The sequence below is a fragment of the Rhodamnia argentea genome, chromosome 6, assembly GCF_020921035.1.
Source record: "Rhodamnia argentea isolate NSW1041297 chromosome 6, ASM2092103v1, whole genome shotgun sequence".
Taxonomy (NCBI): domain Eukaryota; kingdom Viridiplantae; phylum Streptophyta; class Magnoliopsida; order Myrtales; family Myrtaceae; genus Rhodamnia; species Rhodamnia argentea.
In genome coordinates, this window is record NC_063155.1 from 9,014,109 (window position 1) to 9,037,437 (window position 23,329).

The 23,329-nt window shown below is 40.0% G+C and overlaps 1 protein-coding gene across 2 annotated transcripts; it reads right to left on the bottom strand.

Annotated features, from left to right (window-relative positions):
• Positions 1 to 18,440: 18,440 nt before the first annotated feature.
• Positions 18,441 to 20,198, bottom strand: LOC115741435 (transcription factor WER-like). 2 transcript variants are annotated; one of them, XM_048280602.1, is made up of 4 exons: positions 19,927 to 20,198; positions 19,661 to 19,790; positions 18,667 to 18,909; positions 18,441 to 18,633 (listed from the first exon to the last, which is right to left on the bottom strand). In XM_048280602.1, exons 1-4 carry the CDS (start codon positions 20,045 to 20,047, stop codon positions 18,510 to 18,512), a joined length of 618 nt encoding a protein of 205 aa, XP_048136559.1. In that variant the 5' UTR covers positions 20,048 to 20,198; the 3' UTR covers positions 18,441 to 18,509. The 2 variants fall into 2 exon arrangements, with proteins under 2 accessions (XP_048136559.1, XP_030531188.1); XM_030675328.2 differs by having other exon boundaries at positions 18,441 to 18,909; positions 19,927 to 20,197.
• Between the last annotated feature and the right edge of the window lie 3,131 nt (positions 20,199 to 23,329).

The window sequence follows — 23,329 nt, forward strand, 5'->3', positions numbered from 1 at the left end:
ATCATTAAACTTTCAAGAAGAGTAATCAAGTCTTAAAATTTATCAAATTGATTTTCTTTAATACCGTTTATTTATCTAATGAAAAATGCTGACGTGGTATTTTAAAATTAATTTCTCTATCGTACATAGCATTTTTTTAATATGATTTTTGCCAAATTTTATTCAAATCAATTCAAAAACCAAGGTTAATATTTAGTTTCAAAAAGCTAAACTTAAAAAGGAAAAAGAGAGAGAGAGAAGAGCCGCAAGTCAGGGCCTCGTTGTTGAGGCTCGGCTGTCACCGCCCATTCTTGGAGTGCCGGCAGAGGTTGCTTGGCCAAGTCGAGGGTGGCCGTTCGTCATCAGCCCCGAGCGAAGGCCGGCAACCGTCGCCAGGCTCGGGCGAAAAAGAGTAGGACTCCACCTGGCTCTTTGTTTTAGGCCTCCAATGACCGAAACTCAATTGTCTGCCAAATCTAAACCCCAAAATCCAATCATTGGATCCTTCACCAAAGATTTAGATGCCCGGATAAAGAGCAAGAGCCAGTGAATAAAGCGAAGAAAGATTGGAGGGGAGGGTCCTCGCTTTAATAGGCAAGAGAAATAATCATAAAAAAAAAATCAAATCAAATCTTCTTAAGGAAAACAAAATAAATATAATGTACTAGAAAAATGAAAATAAAAAGAGAAGTTGAAAGGGACGGCTGAGATTTGACCACGGGGTTCCGATGGGGGGAGAGGTAATGGAAGGTCGAGAAGCTCAAGACAGTGACTTGGGCGAGCGTGTGGTCTGATCGAGTCCCATGTGGCGGCTCTCAAATAGAGTGAACGTGAAAATCGGACAAAGAGAAAGAGACAAGGTCCGATGTGGGATGGGTCGCCATCAATGAAAGATATGCTCTTGCACGGACCATATCTTTCGATTTTGTGTTTTATCGGGTCGGTAGGTCCCATGAATCTTCAACTGTTTTGATTATTCAGCAAATACCTTTTTTTTTTAAAGATTAATACTACGAATTTTTTTTACCATAAAACCCCTTAAACTAATATACTTATAATAAATTTACTCCAAATTGATACACGTATTCGTTAAATCTAACGATCAAATTACTGAGTTGAATGACACGTGACAATTCAAGAGTGTACCAATTTATGATTTTTACCTTATATTTATCACGGGTATATCAATTTGAAATTTTTTGAGATATTAACCCAATTTAATGGAATGTAAATTTGTCACGGACGGGTGTACCGGTTTGGATTTTTTTGGGGTAAAAAAAATTAGTTTATGGTAAATTTATTATAGATGTACCATCTCATGATTTTTGGTAGTGAAAAAAATAGTTTGGGGTAGATTTGTCACATATGTACTAGTTTAAGATTTTTCTTGGTAAAAAAAAAAAGATTGATACCATGAAAAATTTTAAATTTCATTTGTCACAAATTTAGCACAAATTAATTTTTTAACCATGAAAATTTCTAAAATTGCATCACCGTGATGAATTTACCTCAAAATTTTTCCTATTATAAAAAATCCCAAACTGGTACATCTATGATAAATTTCCATCAAATTCCTTTTTTGACTGTTAAAATACTAAACCGATATACATATGATAAGTTTGCCCTTCGTTAGTTTCCATTAAACCGGGCTAATATCGCAAAAATATCCAAACCGATACATCGATGACAAACGGGTGGTACAAATCCCAAATTGGTATATCCCTCAACTGCTACGTGTTATCCAACTGGACAATTTTATGGTAAAATTTAATGAAAAAAAAAATAGAGAGTAAATTTGTCAATTTGTCACAGGTATACTAGTTTGAGATTTTTAATGGTAAAAAAAATAGTTCAAGATAAATTTATTATACCAATTTAGAATTTTTGGTGACATTAATCCAAAAAAAATTAATTAATTCGAAATAGATTTAAGAACCTTCTCACCACGATTTCAATTGCGATATGAGGTGTCACAATTCTATAAAACGTTCTGCAAGTACCACCTCATGGCAATGACATCTTGGCCCTGTTTGGTTCAAGATTGGGAATGAGCATTGAAGCTCTAAAGTCCATTGGCCAAATGCAAATGGAGTTTGATGCATTTTTTGGCTCACTTTAGGGAGATGCAATTGCATCTCAAATGCTCTCGAAAATCCTTTAGTCTAGAGGTACTTTGGCCTAAAAAATTTTGCGAAATACAACTAATTTTTTTCTTTTAAATTTGTCACCTTAGTTTGCCGCTCACTACCACCAACCACCCCCCATCGCCCACCATCCATCGCCGGCTGCCCGCCATCCATCACTGCCATCGCTCATCGCCGCCAACCGCCATAGATTGCCGTCCATTGCCGCCACCCACTACCGTCGATCATCGCCAATCGCCGTCACCGCCCACCCACCACCGCTCACCCGCCATCCCCCTCCGTCGCCCGCCGCTGGACCCGCCACTACCGACCATCGTCTGCCAACCGCCGCCCCCCACCAATCGCCGCCACTAGCCAACTGTTATCCACCACCGCTCGCCAACCGTCGCTCGCCGCCGCTGCCCACCACCGATGGCCGCCAACTTTCGCCCGCTGCCGCCATTGCCGTCGCCACCAACAATTGTCGCCTCCACCGACCACCCTTTTTTTTTTTTACAAAGTTCATTTTTCACCAAATAACATTTACGTCAAAGTTGTTTTCTAATATGTTTTTAAAATACACTTTACCAAACAGCACTTACATTTTGAAAAAGGTTTTTAGCTCAAATATATTTATATTTTCTCAAAGTCTATTGGTAAAATGTTGAACCAATCAGGCCCCTTGTAATGCCTTTTAGGAAGTTGTTTTGCCTGGCGTAAAGTTGATGCAGCTTCCTGACGCGTGTTATCACACAGACAAACCGCAGCACACTTCACGTCACAGCACCTTTCCGGAAGTGGCTCCTCTTGGTAATCACGGCTAAAACAAAATCAATCGCATTGTCCAAATTTTTCTATTTTTATTTGGTAAAAAATAAATAATTTAAAAAAATATTCTTTTAAAAAATAACCACTTGAAGTGATTAGTCAATAAAAAAAAATATTCATTATCGATAATTATTTATTTCTCAATATTTTTGCCTAGAACAAATAATTTTTTATTCATTTGTAAGAGACCATTTTTTGATAAATAAATGTTATCTAAATTATTTGTATTTCGTGAAATATAGGATCCATAAGAAAAATCAAGGGGTAGGGTGAGAATATGGCAACAGTGCAAGTGGGCTTTGACTTTCACTTTCTCTTAACTACTATCCATTTCTATTTTTGTTTTTTTTTGGCTCTCTTTAATGCAAATTCTTTTAATACTTTATGAAATTCTATTTTACAACCTTTGTTTTCCATTTTCTCATCACTTTGATTTTAATTTTCCTTTTCTACGTTGATTTTTTTTTCCTTTCAGTCCATTGATAAATATATGCATGACCATGAATCCAGCCTCAATTATCCAAAACTAATTAGAAGTTTGAATCTTTATTAGAATGGGATTTCGTTAATCGCATTCGCACAATGTTTTCTCTCTTTTTCTTTGTTACTTTTGATGTGCTATCTTGTTTTTTGGTCAAGACTTGTGATGTGCTATTGACGTCATGCTGTAGAGGCACGATTAGTACAATATAAGGACGTGATTAAAGGCCATGAATGATAAAAAGAGGATACATATTTTTCGAGGCCCCCTTCCTTTCCCCCTTTCTCTCTTTTTCCACCCTTCTCAAAACCCTAGCTGCCAGTAACATTTTTTTTTTTTTTTTTTATAGGAGACCCCTTCTCCCTTTTCTTAACTTGTTTTGATTTTCTATTTTTTCTTGCTTTTCTCCAATTTGAGAGCTTTTCTCTCTTATTTTTGAGAGGCTTTTATCCCAATCTAGTTTAGATTTGGGGTTTCCCGTGTGTATGTTTTCGGGACTTTTTTCCCCTCGAGTTCCGTTGGTGAACAAGTCCAATTTCGAAAGAGATCAGAGGAGCTTCGTGAATGTTTCGCTTTCACGGGTGTCAAATCTATGCTCGCTCAACCTTTTTACTCTGCTCGGTAAAGGTGTCGGGGACGCCAAACCTAAGCGCACCCCACCCGAAAGGCAAAGCCATAGCAGCAAATGGAGTTCTCGGTGTGTGCTCATTATTAAGACGGATTCGGCGATCGGCCGCCGATTGTGGTGCAAAGAAGCCATAGATGTGCTCTTTGAGCGTACAATCCATGACCTTATTTTGATGATTTCTCTTGTTATATGGAGCTTGTTTTATGTTAAAGTTGTCTGTGATGTATTTTGATACAGTTGAATTGCGATATTTCTCCCTTGCATCCCGATGAAGCGAATGAAATGAAATGTCATTTCTAACAAAAAAAAGAAAAGAAAAAGAGGATACATTAGCTTGTGTTGTCCTCTCATTTCTATAATACATATTTCCTAATCGGATAGCTTGATAATATGACTTGTGCCACTTATATCGTTATCTTTAGATGAAAGCTTGATTCCCTTAAAAGAACCCCAAACTTTAGATCCAAATGATTCCTCTAAAAAAATCACCAACTTTGATTGTAGTCTCAAATTTGCCTATGCTTCCAAAAATTGCCATTAGTTTATTCCAAATTATCAACATTAGGGCCAGTTAGATGTTCATAATCAAAACCCCTGTCATCTCTAAAACCCTCAACTTCTTACAGAACAACAACAATATCCTAATGTTGATAGTTTTAAAGAGACCAACGGTGGTTTTTGGACGGAGGGTAGATTTGGGATTAGAGTGAAAATTTATGATTTTTTTAATTCAATGTAGAATTGGGATTGAATATAAAGTTAAGGTTATTTTAGGAGATTCGATCGAATTATAATCTAATATATATCCATAAAATTTAGTAATAGGAAATGCCTTCCTCTATGAAGCGCGAGTATGTTCCTAATTAAGTTAAAAGTCAATATTACTTGAACAAACCTCTCGAGTCACAATTTAGGTTTATATCAATAGAGTCATGGGCACTTGTAAGTATAATGATGTACTCTAGAAAATAGAGTTATGAAACGTATGAAAAAGCTGCCTATTTACCCTCTGTTTATTTCGTGAAAAAATTAATAATTTGAAAAATATTTTCCCAAAATAATTGCTTGTATCAATTGAAAAAATTAATCAATGAAAAGTACTTTCATTATTGGCAATAGTTTATGCTTGCACACTTTCGTTGACGATGATAAAATGGTCATTTTAGTGAAATGTTCTCCGAGTCATTTATTTTTTGCGAAATATGCACGCTTTGTAGGGCAAGGGCGGAGGCTTGGTGGAAGCCCCTCCAAGAAGCCCACTCCCGTGCTCGGGAGGCATCCTAGAAGTAGCTAGTAAGGGTTTGTTTCTATCCATGCTCATGCTTTATCAACTCGAAGTTACCTCGTGGAAAGAACGAAGCCAATAAAGATCCCGAAAGAAGTAAATTGAAAATGATCGCTTGTATCGGTTATAAAAATGAATTAAAATAAGATTACATCATTCATGAAAATATTTAGACATGAATTGTTGTCGACGATAAAAATATTTTTCACGGATTAATTATTTCAGACGATACTAATGATTATTTTTCGCAAAAATATTTTCCCAGCTGCTCATTTTTTCAAAAAAAAAAAAAAAGGGAGCTTAAAGTAGGAATATTTATATTCTCAAATGTTAAACTTGAACACCGTTTTAAGTTCAGCCTGCTTTCGGACCAAAAAAAAAAGTTCAGCCTGCTGTTCTCCATTTTTGTGTGATGAGGAGAACGAGAGGAGAGAGAGAGAGAAGGGATTTGGCTCGTGGAATGGAATTCTCACGAGTCATGTCGAGACGTCGTCGTCTTGACTGTTTTCTGCGGGGATCCATTGTTCATATCTCTTCGATCATTTAGTAAATCCTTCAGCTTCCAGCTTCGCCTTCCTTCGCCGATGTCTAAAACAGGAAGAAAAACCGAAGCAATCCGAAAGCTCTCGGACCGATCGGCTGGCGAATACGATGGCGATATGCGTCGGTGTCTGCACGATTGATCAGGGATTTTTCACCCCACCCTAGGAGTGGTGCGAGATCGGATCAGATCGGATCTCCTGAGGACTGATTTGACGGAGCTTCGATTCCGGACCGGTGGAAGCGACAAATGCTGCTCTTCGACGGCGTCCGTTCGAAGCGACTTCGCGTCAGGTGCGAGCTCCTTCGAGTCTCGCGTGCCCCTTCTTGTTCATGCGATCGCGCGCAACAGTTTTAGGAAGTTTCGCGGATTTGGAAAACGCGACAAGTCCCGACCTTTTTAGTTCTGCAATTTGCTGATCTTTTCCCAGTCAAAATCCTCGGACCGTTAATTTGTCTAATCCCATTTTGTGTTTGGTACCGTAATATTCGTAGTGTTTGATGATGTACCAGATATTTAGATTGTTGCCGTATAACCGAAATTATATTTTTGCGCTTCGAAATGTAATAAGAAAAGAAACTATGTATAAAAGATTCGTTCCTCGAATTTGCGAGTAATCCTAGTGTTGAAAAAAAGATATGAAATTGTATCTCGTGGGAATCGGTCGCATGCATTCGAAATTAAGATCTCCTTTTGATATATGGTAAATCATTACTCAAAATTCCAGTCTTTGTAACACCTTTCATGTAATTTATAAAATGTCAATGACACAAAATACTAATTATAGATACTTTGCCGAATTTTACGATTTAATTTCGCTTCCTGATTGGGAAGGAATCTATTGGGTTATCACCTGCTTTGCCTAGATCTTCCAACAATGTTCACAATTATAGTTGACTGGCTCTCGCTCCTTCACTTCTAGGAAAGAGCGACGCCTTGCTGGTTTATCCATGATCTATAAGTAGCATCAACAGAGGGAATTGAAGAGGTCAAGGATTTGAGCGCCTTCACTTTCAGGGTAGGAATGACACCTTGCTTCATGTCGAAAAAGGGATTTTGAGACTGGTAAGTGAATGTGATGGGAATTGGTAGGCTTTGCTAGCAAGGGAAGTGATCTATTGGGCCTAGCTACTATATCTAAGGCCTCTTGGGCCTAATAAAGGCCAATAGCGTAAGGTGAACAAGGCCTCTTTTGACTGCAGATGGACCCACAACATGGGCTCAGTTAAGGCTAAAATCGGCCCAGTGGGCCCTCTCTTGCACTTCGTGGAACAAATGACTCCTAAGTAACTGGCCTATGGGTGTCGAACCGACCTTGATCTAGATCTTGCTTGCCTAATAAGGGCCACAGCAGATAGGTCATATTTTGGGCCGCGTGTGCTGTATGCACATTGGGGATGGACCGTGTTTCGGGCTTCGCTGGGTAAATTCAGGTACAAATTAATCAGCCCATGGGCCCCACATTGGCCTAATTGGAGATGAGCCCCTCTTTGGGCTTAGAAGGCCCAAAATAATCGACCCATTGGCTTTAAATAGGGCCTTGAACTGGGCTTAGCTGATGTGCATTTTAGCTCCATTAAAGGTGGGTCCCTTTTTCGGCATAAAATGTTACTTTTCGTCCGATAAAAATGGCCCTGATTTGGGCTTCAAACGCCCAAAATAATCGGCCAATTGCCCTAAAATTGGCTACGAAATGGGGCTTAAATATGTGCCCTTGCGGCCCATTAAAGATGGATTAGGCCAATGGGCCAAATGGGCCTTGAATTGGGCTTAAAAGGTAGGCCTGTACCCCTTTAAGGATGAGTTCTGTTTCGGTTTAAAATGGGCCCAATTCAGAAATAAGTCAAGCAATGGGCCAAAATGGACCTCGAACTGGGCTTAAAAGAGGGCATGCAGGCCCATTATGGAGGCGTTCTGTTTGATCGAGTAGTACATAATTGGACGATTGAAAGGATTGCAATATCTTCAATCTAGAACTTGAACAAGCTTACGAAATTTGACGATCGGAAGTGTTGTGTTTTTGTTCCTTGTAGGTCCAATGGCCGAAAACAAAGTCTATGACACTGTTTTCTTTGGGGGTAAATTTCAAGTTGGACAGTGCTTGGATTACGTAGGCGGAATTGTTGATATTGTTGAAATAAACTTAAGTATGGGTGCACTGCGTAATGTAATTGAAACTATTGAAGCTTTGTGTGTGCGTGAAATAGAGAAATCATTTTACAGAATTCGTGGAAGTAGTACTCTTGAAGACGGGCTAATTCTTAGGTATTTATGGGATAACTTTAGTGTGAAAGTATTGACATGGATGTTGAGCATGTTGATGATGAAGAGACAAGTACTAAGCTAAGTAGCTTCGACATTGACACGCGACAAGACACAACACGGCACGCCGATACGTCATTTCCTCAAAAATAGAGAATTCTAGCATATTGTATATTTTTATACATACATGATAAATTATCATTTTTATGATTAATCTACCATGTTAGTATCATTCATTGTTTTGAATTGACAAATTCAGTAATATCCTGGACTAAGTTGGGTTTGGGGAGTTGGAGTAATAACCATTGAAGCTCATATTTTGCAAACTCAAACGTTGGCAAAAATTGCAACTTCATAGGATTCAAAATTTCAATTGCAACTTACAACCGAGCAAAAAGGAGTACTTTGAGCTCTCAAGTTCTTATTAGTTCTCATTTCTCAACTGCAGATCGAGACTACAAAATGCATCTTGCACATACATTTCATTCATTATGTTCTCTGATCAACACGATCACTAAAAACATAGAAACAGAAAGTATTACAGAAAGGACACAACTATAAATCGTCCCAAGAACCCTAATGACACCTTTTCTAGTTGACATGGTTAGCTTTCACAAGAACAACATGAAATTCGTAGGGCCAACGGGTGACTCACTAGTTCTTTTGAGAGGCATTTCTGCTGCACTTTTTAATTTCCTGATGTGGATTGTGCATCAAAGATTCAAAAAAAGAAGGGGTTCATAGGTTTCTCTCTTTAATAATCCATAAAACTGGAGAGAAGAAAACAATCAATCCACATTCTACCATTAAAGTTAACATTAAACAATAAGTCCAACAAAAAGAAACAATTCACATTTCACTATCAAATATAACAAGAAGTCATTCATCTACATCTACATTATCAAATTCGTTTGAAAAAACAATAGACCCCATCTCCGGCTCATCAAGTGAAAGACTTGCAACTTCAAGCACCCTAACATCTTCAAGGGTGTCAAATGCATCTCCGTCAATATCCCATATCTTGGTCTCTCCTTCTGCACATTGTTGGCTTTTTCTTGATAAAAGACGAAGGTTACTGTGAATGAAAGTCAAATCTTCTGCATGTTTTAGGGTCTGATTTCTCCTCACTGGGTGCACAAAGGAGTAAGCATTTCAATCCCTCTCAGTATATGATGAAGAAGAAGGTTGTGCAAGAAGCTTTAAGGCCATGCTTTGAAGTATAGGTGCACATGCACAATGAATAACCCACCAAGCCTTAGGATCCATAGAATACCAATTTTGAATGTGCACGCAAAATCTACATACTCCAAATTCACCTTGTTGCGCTCATCCAAGTTAGGAAAGTATTTGCTAAGGCAATTCAGTCTTTCTTGATTGATCTCCTTATCCTTGTATGAAGAAACTCGAGTAGGATCTTCATTGAGCCATTGATCACTATAATACCTATAAAATAAAATTAGAAAACCGTAATAAGTAAGAGGAGTATTTCTTTTCCACTTATCATTGACAAATGAGCTCTAACTCTCGTGCATGAACTCTTAAAGTCTTTTTCACAAAAATTGCATTTCTACGACAAATTTCCCGGCATTGCTAGGATTAGCTAATTTAGTATCATACCTCCATAGTGATTTATTCAAATCTTCATCGATAGATGTAGGTGGTGGAGCGCTACCGTCCATGCTTGAAGTCATTCTACAAAAAATACAATTACAAGATAGCAAGAACTATATATATAACCCGCTATCACCTTTTTAGTAAAAATAATTCAAGTTGAATCCTTAGAGTTATTACAAAGTTCCTCCTATCTTTCTTGGGTATGCAATATCAATGGAAATGTGCACGCTCAATAATAATGTGGGGAATCTGTTCGGGGAAATTAGGCGCATTGGCCATTACAAGGACATGCATTGAGTTCCCTAAAACATCTACAATTTGAAAAGGACAAAAGCAAGGTGCATTATTCGTGATGTTCTAGAATAGACAAACAAAGTATTTGTAATAAAACTCATATTTACTCTGTATGAATTATTGACTACAATTTAAGAGTAAGTATTCATATTGAAAAGTTATCGATCACGTGGAGAAAATTATGAATTAATATGAAAATTTTATTTCTTGTGATTTATTGCAATTTATTTTTCTTTGCAAAATGTTGTTGACTATTCTTAAAAGTTTAATTGTCAATTGACAACCATGAGCAGGAAAAAGAGCTAATCCTAGTAAGTAAAAAGTTCAATGGCTAGCGGAGTCTAATTTTTAAGACAAGGTAAATGTTGATGTTTTGGATCCCAAAAATTTGCTGACCATTTACTAATATTTGGCTCAATATGAATCAGAAAAACTCACGTGGTGTTGCTGCAGATTCATTAAAACAAGATATATACTAGAATCATATACAAACTACAAGAAAAATTAGTGGGGCAACATTGTCAAAAACATGAATCTCATGCAAGAAATCTCCTTCCTTCACATTGTTTACACAATAAGAACCAAGTGCTTCTAAGCATAATGAAAAAGGTAAATAGCCAGAGAAAATGATTCGGCTGAGAAATCTATCCATGATTGCAGCCTCGGTCATCTCACGCTAAACTAGCTTTTTGAAAGCATGTTGTTGTAAAGCCAAACGCACCATTATAACCCTTGCTGAGTTTGCAACCCCAATCTTCTCATACTACAGTAGCTCCTTGAAAGTATGTTGTTTTAAAGCCAAAGCGACCATCACAACTTATTAGACCACCGGAGACCACAGACTTGGATTGATGTATTTGCCGAAAGTGATTATTTTATATGAGACAAATAGCTTTGTTAGTTTAGTGGCTAAAGTTAACTAAGATTTGGAGTTTCCATTAATGTTGAGACTTATGTACCCTTTATGATGTATATCTAATGGTGGAGTTATCTTCACTTTTGATTTATGCCTTTTGAATGTGAAGTTTTTCCTCACTTTTTGAAAAATCACTTTGTTAGCCTTCTTAATAGTGTTTATAGAAAATTACTCCATTCAGAGGATCTTTTATTGCACAAACAAGCTTTGAAACGTATCCATATGCTAAAATTGAGTGCTCCGATGATGATCTTATTGTTGGATTGATCCACAAGTACCCGGTTAGGGCTTTGAGAGGTGCACCGGATACCATTATTTAAGACTCTGATGCGCTAGCGATTCACTAGATAAGAATGTTGATGATTTTACGTCTAGACATTGCAGAACAAAAGTACTTTTAAGGCGACCTGAACATGGTCTTTGTTGTCATTATTTGCTCAACATTTGTAAAGCATGGTTGTAGAATTTGACAACAGGCACAAATGTACAAATTCATCTCAATTACCCACAAATAGTCTTACAAACTTGCAAACTTAGAAACAAGGTACTATGGAATACTAAGAAACTTCCCACCAACTTTCAAATTACACACAACCGATATAATGATACAACACATGCACAGAACGAATGCCAATTGATACGGAATCTTTTTTTTCTTCACTTGTGCGAGCTCCTACTTTAAATGTCTATGTTTTGCTACTCGAATCATAATTTTAGTAGGCAATGAGCTCACATCAACCTCGTCGCACCTCAATTGGTTTGATTTGCACATTGCTTGATTTCTTTCAAGGAGGTCAACTATCATGTCTGTTGCTTGTTTTGGTAACTTTGGGTCAACCCCTATGAAGAAATTGCGGCAACCTGGACCATCAAACTTAGCACATCCGTGGAACATTCTTTCTACGTTTTTCCTTGTCTTTGTTGTAAGAATTGGTGATTGAAGATCGCAATAGCAGGTTAGCTTTGAGTCCACTTCCTTAGGAGTTATGCAACTTGATTCAGATGTTAGTACCCTCATTCTTTTGGTCGTCATATTATCAAGCAAGCGGAACCCACAAAACAGAATAATAGAGACAAGCTACTTGATCAAAAGTTGTGTGTATTATGATCGTTTTATAGGAATCTAATACATTGGCCTAGATCCATCCCACATGCATTGGATGAACAAACAAACAGAAGTCTCTTCGAGTAAAATACACAAAATGTCAATGTCAATTCTCTACCAAAAAAATAGGGGGAGACATAAACTCCTTAAGTACTTAGTTGGATGTAGATCATGAAAAAGACCATAAACCAAGAAATAATGTTCTCTTGCCTTCACTAGTGGCATTTTATTATATAAGGTAGACATTTAAAGCCATGCATTCTGGTTGTGTCGAAGAGTTCAAGAAACTAGAATCAGAGAGAGAGAGAGAGAGAGAGAGAGAGAGAGAGAGAGAGAGGGAGAGAGAGAGAGAGAGAGAGAGAGAGATGTGCAAGGAGAGGAGAGGCTTGGAGATAGTTGCCGTCATCGATGCCACTCAAAAATGCCGTATTCGCACGAGAAGTCCAAATTGTGATGGGCGTCGAACTCCAACTCTCGACTCGCGAGGGAACTTTAAATCTTTGATCTTGATTTGGGGCTTTGGGGTTCAGATGGAGACTCGTTCAGATGGGAAGGAGATGTGAAGAGACACAACAAGGGAGGAGACAAGAAGAGAGATGTTGTTTTGGATAAGCAAATTATCCAACATGGCATCATTTTGCGGACGGGGACAAGTTCGATGGAGTAATTTGCTATGTAGGAGATAGAGGTTATTAAAATGAGTCACGTCAACATTTTTGTTAGCCAAGTTGGACGGAATTAACGCAAAGATTATATTGCATCAATTTGACAAGTTTTAGGACTTGATTACATTTTTTGCAAGTTTTATAACTTAATTGCAGTTTTGTGACAAGTTTTAGGATTTCCAACGCACTTTTTTCTTTTCTTTTTTTTTTTTTCATTTTTAGTCCATCAACAATAAAAATTCCTCTTCAAATAGAGTTTCGCTAACAACAGTACCTATCCTAAACAAAGTTACTTGTAAGTAATCTGTCGAACCTAATAGGAGAAGTCATGTTTTGTTGTCATGTGGAGTAAATGAAAGGGAGTGATTCAAGAGTAAACTAGAAACACGTGTAAGAAAGTAGAGAGCAGTTAATTTGAGGTTTCCAAAGTGCATAATATAGTGGGTGTCGACACTTAATTTTGACGGTCCCGTATTTTATTTTCTCTCTAAAGTAAAATATGTCTCACTTATCAGATATGCATATTTTATTATTTTCCTTTTGCAAACAGAAAATAAAATAAAAATACATAAATCTAAAAAAATTATAAGAAAATGATTAAAAAAAAAAGGGAAGAAAAAGGAATAAAATCGGATCGGGCCAGTCAAGCTCGGCCCGCCTTTTTCTCCCCCTTCCCGCGAACAGGCTTGCACTAGCGGCCCACCCAAGTCTTTTTTTTCTTTTCCCCCTCAAGCCCAGCCTTCTTTTTTCTTCCCACGTGGGCTTGGGCAGACACACGCACACGTGATTTTTCATTTATGCCATACACTTCACGTGGTCTTCTACCAACCCACGTCTGCGTCGAGCGGATTTCACTCCCATCCGCAGAATGAAACTTGGGGAAGGAGTCAAGAAGATGGTAAAAGAAGGAGAAATGGGGGCAGGCTGTTGGTTCGCTCGAGCTCCAAAAGAGGTTCGGTCAGAGATAGAAAAGGAGGGATGAGAGCTTGAAGGAGGAAAAAGACATCTCTGTTGAAAACAGAGGTGGTCCGCACGAACGAAGGGGAAAGTCTTGCGCCGTCCACCCATCGTCGTACATTCTTTCGCTGTTGATCCAGCTCGAGAACAGGTCTGTACTCCATCGGTCCTCTAGTACTCCATTTTGTGCCTGTAAACTCGCTGGGTCAGGACTGCTATTTTGTCTGGTCCGGCGAGCTTCAGCCTAACTAATGAAGTATCTCCTTTACTGTAAAGCTTACTCACGGGGCCTTTATTGTCTCAAGTCGCTCAGTTTATCTCCACTGGTCCAGCGTAAAACTTTAGTTCCCACCTTGACTGCTCGGTTCCCCCAACCTGCTTCATCATGACTTTTGCCTGTGAGCGTGTGACGTCTGGTTGTTCCCGTGGTGTTGTCCTTCGATAGAGTTGTCGGTCTGGTAGTGGTCGAAAAGGACTGTCGGGAGCAGTCGGTGTAGTTTGTCCGTGTCGCAGATGTCCAGCGATCGGTGACAGTTCGAAGCTCGGTTCTTAGGCGTTTTTCCTCGAGTCTGTGGCGTGGTGAATAGAAGCAACGTGAGCTCGTACCGGTGGTTACGCGTGCGCAAGCGACGCGACATATGAGCTTGGACCAGCAACAACGCGAGGGTGAGCAGAGGAAACGCGAGTTCGTATTAGTGGCGACGCGAACGTGAGTGAAAGCAGAGCGTGAGCAACCTAAACTAGTGGTCACGCGTGAGGTCCCGAGGCGACTGCGAGCTCGGGCTGAGGCGACACGAGGGCGAACAGGTGCGGAAACGACGCAAGCCCGTATCAGTAGCATCGCGAACGTGAGCAGAGACGACGCGAACTAGTGGTCACACGTGAGTAGACCCGAACCAGTGGCATTGAACGTGGATCTCGGCGTCGTTTTTCCGCGGCACTTTCAGCGAGCGAGTCATGGTAGCGTGCCCGACATTGATGTGGTGAACGAGTCCCGGTGGTGCGGCGGCGAGGCGAGCGGCAGAACCGGCCGGTCTCGGAGGCAGCGTTGCCGTCGGTGTTGCAGAAAGAAGGACGTCGTCGCGCAAAGAAAACGATGAACAGTAACGTGAATGGGTCTTTGGGCTAGGCGTATAGAAGTTTGGGTCTGGTTAGTTGGGCCTGTTTTATTTCATAATTGGAGCTGGGCCCCATCAAAGCTGTGGAAAGAAGTTTGGGCTTGGGGTGTTCCGTGAAGGGCCGAAATGAAGAGGGGCTGTTGGGCTCTTGCTTGTGGGCTACTCGAGTGGGCTAGTGAAGGGGAAAGAGAAGTTGCTCGAATGGGCTGGCACAAAAAAAAAAAAAAAAGAGAAATTGGTGGGCCTGTGCTATTTTGGGCGTGAGAGAGATGGGCCAGCAGGGCTGGAGCCCAGTTCGGTTGACAATAAAAGCAAAATGGGCCTTAGCTTCTTTGTGTCAATCAGGCCCGGTTCGGGTCCTTTCTCCCGGGCCCGAGAACCCGACCGGGACCCAGCTCCGTTTAAAAATAATAAATATTAAATAAAAAATAAAAATAAAAATAAAATTCGAAAAAAATAATAATTCAAAAAAATCAGAAAAATTTCAGAAAATTAGAAAAATGTTTTTCATGACCTTTTTACCCCTAATGTGAATTTTTAAGCCTTAAATTGGTGTTGATTGAAGACCGAAGTCCAATCCGGTCCGATCTTGTTGTAATTTGACCTTTGAGTCGAAATTGTTTGTTTAAATATCGCCATCATAGATTTGTTCTACATGTGCTTATCCTAATCTTTATTTGGCATATTTATTTGATTGAGTGTTTACAACACTGTCTTTTAAAAAATTGTCTATTAATCGCTTTTCCTATCTGTTAGGTTAAGGATAAATAGGTAATTGCATGAAATGGCAAAAAAATATTGTACTTGGTTAAATACCTGATGAGCTTAAAATGATATGCAGAATGTATGGTCACCTTAGAAAATATCGACCGGTTAGGTACCAAAAGGACGCTAATTATCTAGTTAGCATAAACAAGTCCCCGAACTTAGAAGCTTTGGTTGCGTAGGAATTGAGATAACCCTCCCGTGTCTCGATTGGTTTCTAACCGACCCCAATAGGCTAGTGGCGACTCTTAATAGTATTTTGATTTGCTAATCGGTAAAAAGAAATCCAATGTCACGCGAGGTAGGACTTGAGAGAGTTCACGCCATTGACCTATGGCAATACCTCTAAACCCGCCGGACTCCTCGCGGGAGGCCGAAGGCGGGTCGCGACAATGGGTTTCTCCTGCAATGGGCGTACATAACACTTGCAATTGGATTCCAAAAGGTACATCTCTTCCACCTGCACCGGAGCAAGTTCAAAACTAGCTATAGTAATGGAAAAACAAATTGAACAATATTAGTATAAAAATTGATGAAAAGATCCATAGATACTACTAGTTTTAGGTTGTTTCGGTTTGGTTCTTCGATTCTTGATCTGATTTTTCGGTTCTTGATCTGTGTCGGTTTGATTCCTACTCGGGATTGGATAGCATAGTATCGGTGTCAAATTTTTGGAACCAGAAATCGGACCGAAGAGTCCTAAAACCATGAACTGAAATTACTTTTGGGTTTGATATTGCACAATTCCTCGTTCTATTCGAGACTCATGCTCACCATTCCTATGGAAATTGGACCGAGGAGTCCCAAATCGAGAACTGGACCAACTTTGACACCATTCCTACGGAAACTATACAAAGGATTCCCAAATCGAGAACCGAACCAACTTTTAGGGTTGGTCCTGAAAGATTCCCGATTGTACCTGAGACCCCTATTCCTATGGAAACCGAACCGAGGAGTCCCAAACCGAGAAGCAAACAAACTTTTAGGGTTGGTCCCGGAAGATTCTCAATTCTACCCAAGATCCATGATCACCATTCCTATGGCAACCGGACCGAGGAGTCCCAAACCGAGAGCCGGACCAACTTTTAGGGTATTCCCGGTTCTACCCGGGACTCATAATCACCCTTCCCACTTTCACTGCGTGCCGACCACTAAGAAAACTGATTGCATAGGATGCAATCCATCTCATATCATGGCCGAAATCATTCCATTTGTGATCATAGCCCTCAAAGGGGTCCCCATCTGCTGTCCCAACTTTCTATTTTTCGCGCCCAAAGCAGGACACCTTTTCGCTCGCTGCGCAACGCCTTTTTTAGACGCCAATAACTCCGTCGTTGAAAACACCCGAGCGCAGAGCCCGAGTGGGGGTGCTGTCCACCTTCCAAACTCGGCAATCATCGTCTTCTTCTCGCCCCCCCTCCTCTCGAGCTCGTCAGATGATGCATCGTATCCAGAGCAGAGTAACGCAAAAAGGACAGCGGAAGTGCCTCGTCGGCTTTGGAAAACTTGTTTGAAACACACGACAAGGTCGAGAGGCCCATCCCCCGTCGAGCCGAGTTGGGTCGCCCTTTGTCCTCAAGCTGCCAAAGGCAACAACGTTGGGATTGGATTCCCATCTCTCGAATGGGATGGGAGTGATGATGATCATGATGATTGGCCATCATTTCAGACACATCTCTTGGCCTCTTTCGTGGGGACTGATGTGCGGGTGTTTTGGATTGACTATGGCGATTGGAAAAAAAGCTAATGGTCATGTCAAAATGATTAGTTGACGCCAGCCCGATATGTCCGAAAAGACCTCGGGAGGAATTGGTGGCAAAGGTGGCGCGATTGGTGGTGTTGAGTTCATCATTGCATCGTTTCCTGTCCCATTCTCTTTATCTGCACCACATAAATTCCCTTGGATCAAGCGCGGCCTAGCAACACCTGAATAGTTGGATACATAACTTGGATTCGGGATTCAAATGGGGTCTCCTTTTCTCGCACGATTCGGCAATTTCCGTAAGTTGTCTCTCTATCATGTCGCATTAGCAACTGTTTTCCGACACGGTCGACGCGGTAACGAAAAAGAAGACAACTACAAGATGACGCTTACAATCAGTCCATTTTGTTAGCAAAGGAAGAGCTTCATGAACGTGCCTTGAGTTGGTTGAATGATCATCAAGCTAGTGTTGAAGTTATCCCATGTCGGTTATGGAAAGAGCTGGTGATCGGTTTTTAAGTGTGAGGAAAATGCTCATCTTTTGAGCTAGATTTTGGGATGAAAGAAGCCCAAGATCACCTAATACAACAACTGCATCGACCTAGGGTCCGATGAGTGGGGGAGATTATTAGATGTCATGTAAACTCTTTGCCGTTGTTGTCCTATACCTATGTATACATAGGCTATGTATGGACCCCTAGATCGAGAATCTTTGTTCTTGAGAGCTTTGTTGTGTCGTTCCATGGTCAGGAGAATTTAAAAGGGTCCCCATATGAATCAAAACTTCTTCATCAGAACAACATACCAGACAAGGGTGAGACCCACCAAAATCAAGAACAGTTGGCGCATGTTTGGCATTTTGTTATGAACTTTTATCTCTCTTCCCCGCAGTGGTCTCCGCTTTATCTCGGTGCTGTCAAACACCATCATCGTGATCTAGTAGAAACATATTGTGTACTGTACTAAAAAAGCCAAACGACCTCTATCAGTATCCATCTTTGATTTGATGTACTGTATATATGGCCAAGCATTCCGGATGATGCCATGTGTCGGACGAACATCCGGATCCCTAAGTTTATTGCATTTACCACACTTGATGTCTTCTAAGTTAATGCATGCGTTTGTGGTCGCCAGACCCTCCTCCAGAAAAACAAGAACTAGCTTTTGCACGTCCACATTAGGGAATTGGGAGATTAATTACTCATAAAAGATTACTTCGGGTTGAGGTCGAGAAAAGGGAGTACGTTTACAGGCCATCCAAAACAAGATCTAGAGCATACTCATCGAAACGTCCCATGACATCGGGACTAAAAAGACTCAGATCATTGTTAAAGAACCAAAAGGGATTGTGGAACTCATTGTCCGGAGTAACCAATTGTTGCAAGGAATCACATCCTAGCACCCTTCGGGATGACTCGTCATCCCCATTGATTTTCCGAGCGCTTTCATCGTCGGAGGGCTGCTTCGGGCTCAAGCCCACTACTTCGGTGTGATTCTGGTTCTCCTTTGCGAGGCGGGTTCTCTGACGACCGTTGACTCTGCCCTTGCCTTTCTTGAATCCGAGCCTCTTGCTCAAATGAGTGTTCCAATGGTTCTTCACTTGATTATCGGTTCTCCCAGGAACTCGCCCCGCAATAAGCGACCATCTGGAAAACAAGACAAAGGACATCGACTTGCATGTTTTAGAGTTGTACCGTCATGTTCTTGTGTTTGTTTTCTTCTCGGCCATGAGTGGTAATCAAAAGTCACATGCAGAAAAGTTCTAAAGTTGTTGCTATATCATCATTCAACACCATGGTATACTGTTCTTGATCAAGCGAAATTATCATCAACAAGGAGATTGGTGAATAAAAAGTTGAGCTAAGTACATCCAAAAGACAAATGATTTGATAGTCAACTTGCACAAGTAAGATGTCCCCACTAGCAACAGCTCAATTACTGTGGCATTATTGACAGCTACATATGTGCATCATTTATGTCTAGAAAGTTTGCCGGCTTTAATCATAATCAAGGGCAAAAAGATAGGGCAAAATCATTTCCACAAGGACTAATGCAAAAAGCTGTGTGTTCTTATGTTCTTGGGTCATGAGTCAGTAATGCACATCAGAAACTTTGTTCAGAACATTGAAAAACAAAAGTAAATGTTGGGAGGAGCTACAATTAAACTAGAAATAATTCTTGAAAAAGGGTCTTGCCGTAAGTTAACTTAATTACCACTCAAAGACTCAAAAAATGGGAATAATCAAGACAATTTTGATTCTCATGTGAAGAAAAACACAAGAGGAGAGAACTGCAGACCCAGATATGACTGTCACTTCATTTGCAGATACATTTCATATCAGATGAGACCCAAAAGAGGAAGAAGAAGGAAGAGGAGGAGGAGAGAGAGAGAGAGACCTGTTTCCAAGAAGATTGTGCAGTCTGATGATGAGGTCGTCTTCTTCCTCTGAGAAATCACCTCGCTTCACGGTCGGGCTCAGATAATTCATCCACCTCAACCTGCAACTCTTGCCACATCTCTTCACGCCTACACAGAAACGGGGAGGAAAAAAAAACCAAAACATCATAAGCCAGAGACACCGAACACATGTTGTTCTCCAACTTCTCCGACCATACATCCATAAAAACTCGCGAAGATTCAACCCAGAGAAGAAGAATCGAACCTGTCATCTGGGGAATGCGATTCCACTTCCCCTTGCCATGCACCCTCACGTAGTCCACCAGAAGTCTGTCCTCCTCTGCCGTCCACAACCCTCTTTTGTATTCCTTCTTCTCTCCCTTCATTTTTCTGCCAAGCCTAATAATTTCAGTGCTTCTGTGCCACAGAGAGAGAGAGAGAGGAAGAAGAAAGTCTGCTCCTTTCCTGATGAGTTTGAAGGTCTATCGTTGGGAAGTGTAGAAGCAGTGCCTTTTCTCCGAGCGTGTACATATATACTTGTCGCGGAAGGACGAGATTGGGGGGCTAAATGTCATGTGAGTTAAAAAAAAGAAAAAATCTATTAGCTTCACAGTATTATCGAATCACACAATCTTTCAATCAGTGATTGCTCTAAGCAAAACACGCGGCGATGGTATGTGGATGTACGGTTGAAATTGTACCGTTCCTAATAATACTATTGGGGATACTAATAACGATCCTTAAATAATTGAATAATTCATGCATTTACATAAACTCTTCCTATTCAAACACTTAATAATAACTTGGTTATATCACTTCTCAAAAATTATAATCGAAATACGAAGCTACTCAGTTTTTAATAAAGATTAACTTCTTCTTCTTTTTCATACCGAGCAAGGTGGGACATCCTAGGACATCTTTCGATTAGTCATTCGTTAATAGGTCGGTCAAGACATTCGAATTTAGGAAAAAATAGCGAACCTACAGAGTAGACCCACGAGAAAGGCACTCGTTTCATACTGTTCAAGCTCCGGAACTTCGTCTCGTCCACTCTTATCATGAAGGAATGGACCCACCCATATTTATGTCACATTTTTTTTTTGGGGGTTCATTTTGGGTGAATACATGTCACACGAGCTTCCCACGAAATGAAGTCATTGTAGGTGAAAAGCCAGTTGTCATTCTTATGCACTCCTTTTGTAGGATCAACGCTCCAAATGATGCGCAAAACCGATGTGATTAGTGCGTTGGATAAGTCACGATATGGCAAAGTGTTGAATCATGTATTGCTCAATCGAAGAATGGATTAAATTGAAAGAGGTACGTATAACCGGAAAAATAATCGTGTGAGAAAATTAGCTAACTTAGGAAATCTCGTACACAGGAGAAAGGGAAAAGGACAAAAAAAAATAGTCATCAATCTATCGTATCGGTACAAATTCAGTCATGAACTTTTTAATTGAACCAATTTAATCATAAATCTTTTGTATTTGTGTCAATTCAATCCATTTAATCAATTTGATAGAAAACCACTAGCATGGACGCCGATCGTCCTATATGATATGGCCGGCGCTGATAATTTTTTAAATTGGAAAAAAATATTACAAAAAAAATTATGACATTTGTCGACATCAGCATCGACCATACCATATAGGACGATCGGTATCAATGCCAACAAATTTCGATCGAAATTAATCGAATAGATTGAATTGGTTCCGATATCAATGCACTAGGTTAAACAGATTTCTTCGGTACTTTTCCTTGTGTAATCCTGAGTTAATGTCCAACACAGAAAATGTAAGAATAGGAGGTTGTCTTGTCAAGTGTCTGTATCCAGTACTATGTATGGCAAAAGCCGTACAGCAGAATTTTGTTTGATACCACAACGCTTACCTATCATTAAAAGCCAAGGGACATCTGCCGTTCAGCGTCCACACAAACGCTAGACCATCTCTTTTCATTTTTCCTCTTTCCCACAGTATTATTCATCTTCCACGCACAGCGACTCACATGAGCTGAACCCCACTTCGTCTGAGGCATGTGTCTAAAGCTGCTGCTGCTCCTCCTCCTCCTCTTGGTTTCCTTGAGAAAGAAAAGAAAAGAAAGAGTAAAGTAAGGAGATTTAAATCTGATAAAAGAAGACATCTCCTCCTCCGATGATGATGATTTCACCGTTTTCCTTTTTCGGGGGCGTTGGGCGGTTGTTCTCATTTGCCAAAATTTCAATTATCCAAGTCTACTTTTCTAACGCAATCTAAAGTCCTTCGCCATTGATTTGGATGGCTGGTCAAAATGTTCGAACTTGTCCATGATGATGATGATGATGATGGTGATTTGGGTAACAAAGGAGTTACACGGGCTATGCACCATATAATATGAAAAATGACGAATTATTTTGGGAGTTATGGGTTGACGTTGATAAGAGTATTAAACATAAAGAATGTTCTTCAAACACCGTGATGATGTGGAAAAAGAGCGGAGTGTTGAAATATAATTATGGATATTTAAGAATTGTCTAATAGAGAGTATTCTTAGAGATATTATTAGTATACATTAGGGATATTATTTGATATTGTTTCGTTATTTTCTAAGATAGCTAATTTCCCAGTTAGATTAGGTTGTCTCATTTCTTATGCTTATTGTTTTGGTATAAATACCCTTCTCTGATAAATTGTCATGTGAAACCAATTAGGTAGAAAAAAAATGTAGTTTTGGTTGATTCTCTATCTTCTCTCATCCTTGAATATTTAGATGGTATTAGAGCCACCGAAAGAGAAAGACCTAAATCAAAATTACCCTAGTTTTGTTCCGTTCTTATGGCTGGGGACCTCAGCATCTTCATCTCTGTCGAGCGGTCAAGCTTCATTCCAATCTCTCTTTATCGTTAGGGGAGTTGCGCCACACTGTCATCGGTCACCTCATCTTCATTCAACTTCCTAATTTTGTCAACATTGAATAATGCCTATCATGGACGTTATTCGTTGTGGAACTCTCTTTCAATTGCGACATCATCAACGAATGAAGTCGGGGTCAAGTATCCCGGCAGCTCTAAGCAATGGAGTTGAGCATATCACTATTGAGTAGCAAAAGTTGAGTGTCGTGGGGGGTCAAGTATCTAGGCAGCTATGAGCATTGAAATCGAGCACACCTTCATCGAGCAGCCAAAGTTGACCGCCGTGGGGTGATGTAGTTTAGTTTTTCGTAGTTCAAGTTGGGTTTCCACATGGTTCTATAAAGTTGCATGAGAAAGATATGTAAACTTTCTGATCACATGATTCTTTAGTGCTTGTCAAATCCGGTGATAATCTGGATTACATTCAATCTGTCATGTAAGAGATGATAGTCTCAAATCCGGTTTGATGTATTCACATCCTTTTTTTTTTTAAGTGTAAGGTCTAGCTTACATGGCTCATGGTCACCTATTTCGAAAGAAAACTGCACTTGTCAAATGCAAGTTGGTTGTTTCAGCTGAAGAAGAAGCGTTAGAAGTATATTTATGGATATGAGAGAATTCCCGATTAGACAATATTCTTGGAGATAATTATCAGATATTAGGGATAATTTTGACATTTGGTTGTTTTCTATGATAACCAATGTCCTTATTAGACTAAATTATTTCCTTTTCCGTGCATATTGTTCGGGTAAAAGTACCCTTCTCCAATAAAATT